This window comes from Barbus barbus (assembly GCF_936440315.1).
Source record: "Barbus barbus genome assembly, chromosome: 16".
NCBI lineage: Eukaryota > Metazoa > Chordata > Actinopteri > Cypriniformes > Cyprinidae > Barbus > Barbus barbus.
Window position 1 is genome coordinate 31,018,656 of NC_136744.1, and position 10,000 is coordinate 31,028,655.

The 10,000-nt window shown below is 36.0% G+C and overlaps 1 protein-coding gene across 3 annotated transcripts in view; it reads right to left on the bottom strand.

Moving 5' to 3' along the window:
• LOC306882778 (inositol polyphosphate-5-phosphatase A-like) overlaps positions 1-10,000 on the bottom strand; it is a 154,944-nt gene that overhangs the window by 43,198 nt on the left and 101,746 nt on the right. For all 3 annotated transcript variants that reach the window (XM_079437659.1, XM_079437660.1, XM_079437661.1), the window contains exon 9: positions 8,203-8,287. In XM_079437659.1, the coding sequence (XP_079293785.1) occupies positions 8,203-8,287 (85 nt within the window). The remainder of the gene's footprint in view (positions 1-8,202; positions 8,288-10,000) is intronic.

Consider the following 10,000-nt stretch of genomic DNA (forward strand, 5'->3'; position numbering starts at 1 on the left):
ACAATTTTTTTTTTATTATTATTTTATTTTGGGTAACAAATGTTTTTCTTTCATGTTTTAAATTTTAGTTTCAGTTTTAGTTAACTATAAAAACATGGATGTAAATACTATAAATACTGTAAATATAGCCTATAGTGATAATAAAGGCATTGAAGTGTCTTAATCTCGGTTTTGACCTGGAAATGCTTTTATAACTGAATGAACATCTGATTATACGTTACAGCTTATAAAAACAGCACGTCTGTCTAATAGGTTTAAATACTGTAGACAACAACTAAAACCCAGCACAGACGGATGCATTTCTGTATATATTACAGCACATGATGACACACACAGATGCTGGAGCAGTCACTGGTTTCATCCTGCGCTCAAACAAAAGCCGATACAGCAGATAAATCACAGGAGGAGTTCAAGACGAGAGGCCATGAATCCTCAATGTGCCACTTAATGGCTCTCTTAAATATGACGGCGAGCGGCGGGACGCTTGTGTTTAATGTCAGTCAGTGAGAGGAGCCCAAATGCCAGCGCTGACACGCAACGGACAATCCCGCAGGATCAGACCTTGAGATTAATGTGTGAGAAAAACCTGAGATAAAGGCCTGATCGCAACAACTCTGATGCAGCTACACGTCACAACAGCATAAAACCCCTGCAAACAAAACTCAGTGATAATGTAACGCAGCTAAACATAATGAACCGTTCAAATATATAATGGAGCCAAAATCAAACACACAGAAGAACAATGAAAACAAATGAAAAAATAAAAATATTTAAGTAAAATAAAATAAAGTGTAATTAAATAAAAATATAAAAAATAAGCTAAACTTAAAAAAAATAATAATAATAAAAATGTAATAAAATAAAAATATAATTGAATAAAATGCAATATAAATCATACAAACTGAATAAAATAAATATATAAAAATTTTAAGTAAACTAAACTGTAAATAAAATACAAAGTAAAATAAACTATACTAAAATATATATATTTTTAAATATATAGAAATAATATAATTAAAGATTTTTATAATACAGAAGAGGAACAAAATAATATAAGATAAAGTTAAATAAACTAAAATAAATATAAAATATTATATAATACACAAATGAAAATAGCATAAAGAATATGATAAGTAAAACAAATGAATTTTTTAAAAACTAAACCAAATATATATAAAATAACTAAAAAGCTTACATAACATAAAAAATTTGAATAAAATAAAAATAGAATAAAAATAAGATAAAAAGTAAAATAATAAACTAATATAAAATAAAAATAAACAATACAATATAAAAAATATAAAAATAAAATAAAATAAAAATAAACAATACAATATAAAAAAATACAAAAATAAAATAAAATTAAAGTAAACAATACAATATAAAAAATATAAAAATAAAATAAAAATAAACAATACAATATAAAAAATATAAAAATAAAATAAAATAAAAATAAACAATACAATATAAAAAATATAAAAATAAAATAAAATAAAAATAAACAATACAATATAAAAAATATAAAAATAAAATAAATAAACAAAATGTTGGTGCTTAAAAAGAAGAGAGAAAAAATAAGTAGTAAAAATGATTTGCTATTAAAGGTTTGTTTATGAGGAAGCTGTAGATGTGTGCGTGTGAAGAGCAGCAGAAGGACTCTGAATGGAGTCATGATGGCGTAAGGCTCTCTGTGCCAGGCGAAGCCCTCGCCACGCCGCACGGAGCGCGCTCAAACGGCCTGTTGTTAATGAGGCTGTGAGAGGAACAGCCTGGGGCTGTTCTTCATTCTCTGTTTTAATTAGGCTCTGATTAAAGGCACGTCGCTCGGCCGTGATGTGTGACGCTCTTTGTTAGCGCTGTTAAAAACACGCGGAGGGACAGAGATCAGAGATCATGTGGGTTTATCTGGAGCAAACGCTGAACGATGAGCAGCATTGTGCTGAGAATGAACACATCGTTACGCAACTCTTCCTTATCAACTACAGCACAAACCACCACAGAAAACCAGATCTCACACACACCGCAACAAACGCCCTCACAAACAAACCACTACAACTACTCTCATCCATCCGTCTCTTCATCCATCCAGTTATTTGAGTCCATCCATATCTATCCTTCCATCTAGCCTTCCATCCACCAGTCCATCCATCCAGCCATCTTTTCATCCATTTATCCGTCCGTCGATCCATCCACCTATCTTTTCATCAATTTTCCATCCATTCATTCAATCTTACATCCACCTAACTTTTCATTCATCCATATTTCCATCCATCATCCACCTATCTTTTCATCCATTTATCCATTCATCATCCATCTTTCCATCCATCTTTCCATCTATCCACCCACCCATCTATCCATCCACCTATTGTTCCATCCATCAGTCCATCCATACATCCACCAATCTTTTCATCCATTTATCCATCCATCCACCCACCCACCCACCTATAATTCCATCTGTCTATCCATCCAGTTATCAATCCGTGCATCCACCCATCTTTCCATCTATCCATTCATTAGTCCATCCACCTATCTTTTCATCCATTTATCCATTCATCATCCACCTTTCCATCTATCCATCCATCTTTCCCTCTATCCACCCACCCATCTATCCATCCACCAGTCCATCCATACATCCACCAATCTTTTCATCCATTTATCCATCCATCCACCCACCCACCCACCTATAATTCCATCTGTCTATCCATCCAGTTATCAGTCCGTCCATCCACCCATCTTTCCATCTATACATCCATTAGTCCATTCACCTATCTTTTCATCCATTTATCCATCCATCCATCCATCCACCTTTTCATCTATTTATCCATCCATCTACTTCAGTGTTTGTGATATTCTCTCCGCTGCAGTATATTATTTTCATCAGTTTATATTGTTTATATCATTCAGTCAGTTGGCTACATTTCATTACAAAAGAGTGATTCCAGCAGCAGGTGTGTGAGTGTATTGTGTGGCGCTGTTGGATGGAGATCAGATGTGTGTAAACACGCAGATGTGTTTGCCTGTGTGTGAAGATACACTTGTGCGTGTGTATTTTCATGGTTGGTTTGACAGCGGCCGTCAGGGTCTCTCTATCTGTCCCATGAAACGCAGGACCACTGACTAATGGATGGATGTGTCCCAAAATTAATTAGCCTGACTAATGTAGTGTGTACTTAATGCCACTGCCGCCTTTGATTTATGATGGGCCAAATGCACAAACACTGTATGAAATGGAGCTTTATTGTGTAAGAATGAATTAACACACACACACACACACACAGACGGCTGTGAGGTCTCTATCCACCACAGATTCTGCCATGTGTGCATGTACACAAGCGCATATGGACAAACACACAAGCCAGCGCGCACACACACACACACACACACACACACACACACACACACACACACACACTCAACAATACACAGATAAAAGATGTAAAGAACTGTCTTTATCATGTTTACTTAAAAAAACAGAACAGAACAACACATAAGCTTTACAGAACAAATCATAACAATAATGAAAATCAAAACAAAATCATAACACAAAGCGTAATGTAACAAAATGTAACATAATAAAACAAACACATAACAAAAACAAAGCATAACAGGATGTCAGCTTTACAGAACAAATCATAACAATGTAACAAAACATAATCCCTCGGTTTCACAGACCAGGCTTCAGGTTAGTCCCAGACTAAAATGCATGTGTGAGCGGTCTCAACTGAAACTATCTGGCTCTGACAGATCTTAAAATACGCCAGTGCCATTGTTCTGTCTCAAGACGCACACCTGTAATGTTTTCTTCGAAGGCATTTTTATAAAAGCTGCTTAAATATCTTAATTTAACTAAGGCCTAGTCCTGGCTTAAGTTAAGCCCCGTCTATGAAACTGGGCCAATGAAACATAACATAACGTAATGACATAACGTAACAAAACAGAACATGAGGAAACATAACATAGGATAACACAAAACATAACGTAACAACAAATCAGAACGCAACATAACAAAATGTAACAACGTAATAACATAACATAACATGTAACAAAGTAACATGACATAACATAGGATAACACAAAACATAACGTAACATAACAAAACGCAACACAAAATGTAACATAACGTAACATGTAACAACGGTGGGAAGTCATGGCCTGATGGTTAGAGAGTCGGATTGTGGGTTCGAGTCTCAGGTCCGGCAGGGATTGTAGGTGGGGGGAGTGAATGTCCAGCGCTCTCTCCACCCTCAATACCACGACTGAGGTGCCCTTGAGCAAGGCACCGAACCCACAACTGCTCCCCGGGCACCGCAGCATGGCTGCCCACTGCTCCGGGTGTGTGTTCACGGTGTGTGTGTGTTCACTGCTGTGTGTGTGTGTTCACTGCTGTGTGTGTGTTCACGGTGTGTGTTCACTGCTGTGTGTGTGTTCACGGTGTGTGTTTGTGTGTTCACTGCTGTGTGTGTGTTCACTGCTGTGTGTGTGTTCACTGCTGTGTGTGTGTTCACGGTGTGTGTGTGTGTGTTCACTGCTGTGTGTGTGTTCACGGTGTGTGTTCACTGCTGTGTGTGTGTTCACTGCTGTGTGTGTGTTCACTGCTGTGTGTGTTCACGGTGTGTGTGTTATGAGTTTTATGAGCCTCTGACTGCCCATTAATGAGTAGTTTACATCAGTCATGTACAGTGAGGCCCCACCTTTAATTTCATGCTGCTCGGCCCTCAGAAAGACAGAGGACAAAAGAAGGAGAGATTGATGTTTGCATGCGCTGCAGATAGGGGGCGCCGGAGCCTCCAACCAGCCAATACACTCCAATTAAACGCAGCACAAGTTATGTCACGAGCTCAGTAGATCAAGTCAGTAATTAACCTGCCCGTCGGCCCCTATCAATCCTGAGATTGGAACGGCCGCTATTTTCCCACAAATTAAATTTACATTCTATTAAGTTTAATTAGGAGGGATTTTAAATATACTGGAGTCCAGGCACACGGCCGCGCCGCTGTCACTACACAAACTGATTCACTACCAACAGAGCCCTGAGGTACGGATTCATCATATCCTCATACCTGCGTTTTCTCTCATTAGTTCAATAAGACACATTAAAACAGGAATCCTGACACTCTTTAACTTTCAATTCAGCCTCATCAAAAGAACATACACTGCAAAATACTAACAAAACACCCATTTGATTTATACTTTTAGTATAGGATGTGTATAAATGTTATACAGTTAAACTATAAATATATAAATTACAAAGATAATGTAACTATATATTGATTTATATATTTAAAAATGAAACCATATACAAAAATATGTATATAGTATGTATAAATATGTGTATATATATTTTTATGGAAAAAGTATAAGTAAATATATAAAGTACTAAAGTATAAATGTCTTAAATTATGAAATGAATAAACAAACTATTTTTAAGTACAGTATAATACTTAAAGTATAATAGTGTATATAGCATTTCCAAGTATATATTTTTACTAGTATGTAGTCAGAGATACTGTAACTATTTATAATTAAAAGACATTCATACGAGACATAGACATTTAAGTATAAAATACCTTTATGGAAGTATACATTTATAAATAAATATAGTATGTTTTCTTCTTGTAAGGATATTTAGATATTTGCATTATTAAATCTGGTGCACAAGCAGAAGCACAATCATTAGCGAGCGCTTGAATAAACTGCTGTGAATTAGTGTGCACTAGTGTAAATCAATCTCTAGTTAAACTGCAGGGGGGGGGGGGGGGGGGGGATCAATACAGCGACGCAATCAGAGTCGAGCTCGGACCCAACACTAATTGTGTGGCTGACGTTAATTGACATTAAAGTGTTGAACTAGTTCCTCACTGCCAGACCAACACACACACACACACAAACTATCTTGTTTATGTGCTTTACACCATCACTGCTGCACAAATACACACACATCACAAATCTCTAAATCAGACGTCTATACGAGTGGCGGATCTATTTTAACGAGCTCTGGCTGGTGATGACATCAGAGCGACGGCTGCTTGTGAGAAACAGGTGAAACAACCCACATAAACCAGCTTTACTAGTGCAGAGTCTGTGTGTGTGTGTGTGTGTTCAGAGGTTACACACACGTCAGCATCTCAATGATCCTCCTGCAGGTAATGAATTGTACTTCAGTGTTTCCATCATGAGCAGCATATAAAGCCAGATTGTAAGTGACCGGGGGAAAAGGCTTTCTAACCCTGTTAAACTTAAACTATAATTTACATGCAGCTCAAAGTGCATTTTACTGATGAAAACTTTATTGAAGTAAAACAGTTAATCCAGGAGAAGAGAAGTATATTAGACATCAGCCTTAAATTAACCTGAAGGCCAGAAAAAACACTGCAAAAAGAGTCATATCTCTAATAAATATAGTGTGTGTGTGTGTGTGTGTGTGTGACACCGTTCAAAAGTTTTATATTGGAAAGTTGAATTTTTTTTTAATGTTTTTTTTTTTTTTTTTTTTAAAGAAGTTTCTTCTGCTCATCAAGGCTGCACTTATTTGATCCAAAATACAGCAAAACTGCAGCATAAAATTATGAAATATTATTAGTTTAAAATAGCTGTTTTCCATGTGAATATCTGTTAAAATGTAATTTATTTCTGTGTTCAAAGCTGAATTTGATCTGCATATATATATATATATATATATATATATATATATATATATATATATATATATATATATATATAATTACTTTGTATTTCAAAAGGTTTGATTTTTGCAAGACAGTGCATTACCTAAAACACAATCACACGCTCCGATCTCATTTAAGTGCAGAGAAATACGTAATTTCACAAACATAAATATTTAAAGTTCCCTTTTCCTGTTCAAATTCAGCTTGTCATTTCATTTTCATTTCTACAGTGTAACAAATCAAGATGTGCCTTCTATAAAATACGACACATCGACTCATATCTGCATCAAATAAAAAGTTGTGACCTTGTTTATGACAACTAATAAAAACCATTAACCTGATGGATGAATGGATGGAGAAAACAACAGTAACAAACTCTTCTGCTGCACAAAGGATTGTGGGTAATATCAGCTACATTTACGCACTAATCAAACTATGATGTGCTGAATGTTAAATGTCTGAATAAATCCGTCATGCATCGTTACAGCTCAAGCAGCAATTCAACAACGCCTCCTTCCTGCTAAACACAGGACCTGATTGAGAACAATGAGCCATCACATATACGACTCATTGGGGTCCTCAGGGGCCCAGCTGTGTTTGCTGAACGGCCCTCCAACAGCATTGTTATGTGAGGAGGCTTTTCTCACACTCATTGTGTGCTAATGACGCCTTTAAACACAAGCGAGGCCCTTCACAGAAACACATGACGCTATAAAAGTTGAGTTTTCCTGCATTTTAATTCTGTTATTTTGCATTTTAAGACCAATTCTGTGTGCAAATGTCTTAACGCTGTTACTTTATCAGTCTGAGTAAATGATTAGTAAAGATGATGTTAAAAACGCTTTCGTTTCGTATTTCATCTGGTTCATTCCTCACTCTGAAAGTGGAAGGTCAAGTCAAGCACAATGCATTATGGGATACAGCGTCTAGAGCTGCATCTGTGCATTTATTGTATTTTTATATTTTCTGATTTCACTTTTTGCAGTTTTAGTTTTCACTTTAATTTAAGTTTTTTTTTGTTTTTTTTGTTAAGCTAAACACAAATAAGACATGTTGCCTTAACAACTAGCTGAAGTAAAATGTTTTTTTTAGGGAAGTAGTGAATACTTCACTGAAATAGTATTTTAAAATAATGATTAAATATACAATTGCATTATATATTTATACTGTAACATATTTTTATTAATATCTAAATTATTAATAGATTATTTACTACATATTGCATTGGAAATACATTGTGGGAAATGTTACCATTTATAATAAAGATTTAATTATATATGTATGTGTGAATATATATATACACACACATGCATATATACACACACACATACATGTGTATATATAGAGAGATAGAGATAGATAGATAGTAAGCCTTACTGTAAGGCACTCAAGCAGTGTGTTCTGCTGCACATTAAAGCAAAGGCATCAGGTCACACAAGTATTCTATGCAGTAAAGTTCAGCAACAGCACACGCAGTATTATTATGAACACGGCCAGACCGTGAGTGTTTTTGACACACTGAGAGCGTTTGACTGACCTCAATGACCTGCTTGGAGTCCAACCTGAAGTTGAAGTCGCCGAAGATGAAGTAGGGCAGTCGCTCGAAGCGCTGATCCGTGATCCTGTGGAGAGATTGAGACGCACTCGGTCACTGCTGATCATCAGTGCAGGAGCCCCACCTAGTGGACGAGTGAGCGACGGATGATTGACAGCTGACCCGCTGGTGTCACTCATCCACTGGTGAGGGTTTTATCTGCTGATTTGATCTGGTGGCTCTTACACTCAGCAGGATTCATGATTATTAATTAAGTCCAGTACTCAAGATTCACGCACCTGCAGGTCTCAGCAATGTCTTAAAAAATGCACCTTAAATGAGGGATAATTAACTCTCCATAGCAAATAATTTACTTGAGCAAGTGATGAAGAATTAGGCCGAGCTGGACGAGTGTGTGTGTGTGTGTGTGTGTGTGTGTGTGGATTAATGGAAGGAGGATGCTGGGCCGGCTAATCGTTGGGATAAATCTCAGCTCACTCCCAACACCTAATAACAATGTATTTATAGCCCTGTAAAAGAGAAGCCTCTCCGTGATCATAAAACACACACTTTTACATCTCTGACGCGTCACTGGCACTCAAACTCACAGCACAGACTCTAGATCCACTTCACATCAGCTCCAACACAGAGATGATGATGGGATCTGATACACATGCACTCATGAAGATCAATATATCTCATGTCTTCAGCTCCATCAGACCTTTTGGACAGTTATTCTGTAGAAGCGTTTAAAGTAAAATACTGATACACACACACACACACACACATATATATAAACGATTAATCACGATTATTCACATTCAAAATAAGTTTGTGTTCATATATGTGTGTACTGTGTATATTATATATATATATATATATATATATATATATATATATATATATATATATATATATATATATATATATATATATATATATATATATATATAAATAAAGACACATGCCTGACAAATGTTGATGTTGTTGTGATCATAGATTATGGATGTGATTACACACAATACACAGAGCTATTGTAACGCGCTGCTTTTGCAAGGATCCATGAAAACGTTTAAGCTTTTATTTTCCTTTTTCGCCCTGAAGAAGATATCACAGGTTCATCAAGTTCGTCAGAATTATCCATCCTCGATCACTTTTAGTCAGCTTTGATGAAACTCCTCTCAGCTAGCACGTCTTTCAAAGTGAAAGTAGCCTTGTCACCTGACCTGAATACAGCGCGCTGATTCGCTAAAATGGACTTATCGGCTTCTGTTCAAAAACAACAACTCGGCTTCTGCAGTAAAATATGAACTCATGATGCCTTGAAAGTGGACAATACCGGCTCTTTTGACAAAACGTGTTTAGGGTTCAGATCGCGCTATATGTGGAGAATAATGCACGGCAATCTTTTCTTTTTTTTAAGTGCCGTTTATCGGTTTTTGCAAATGAACTCTTCATATTTAATATATAAACATAACATTTTTCTTAAATATATACATGCATGTGTGTGTATTTATATATACATAATAAATATACACAGTACAAACATATATTATGTACACAAAAACTTTTATTCTGCATGCGATTAATCGTTGTCCAGCACTAAAAAAATTATTTTAAAATAAAAAAAATTCAGCGAAAAATGACTGAAGAGAACCAAAGGGTTAAAAAAATAACAGCTCAGACAGACAGAGAGAGCGATAGAGACAGAGAGATGTGTATAAAGTGAGTGTGAAATGAGATTGGTTCGAGTCTCTCTCTCTCTCTCTCTCTGTGTGTGTGAGCGAGCGGCTTTATCTCA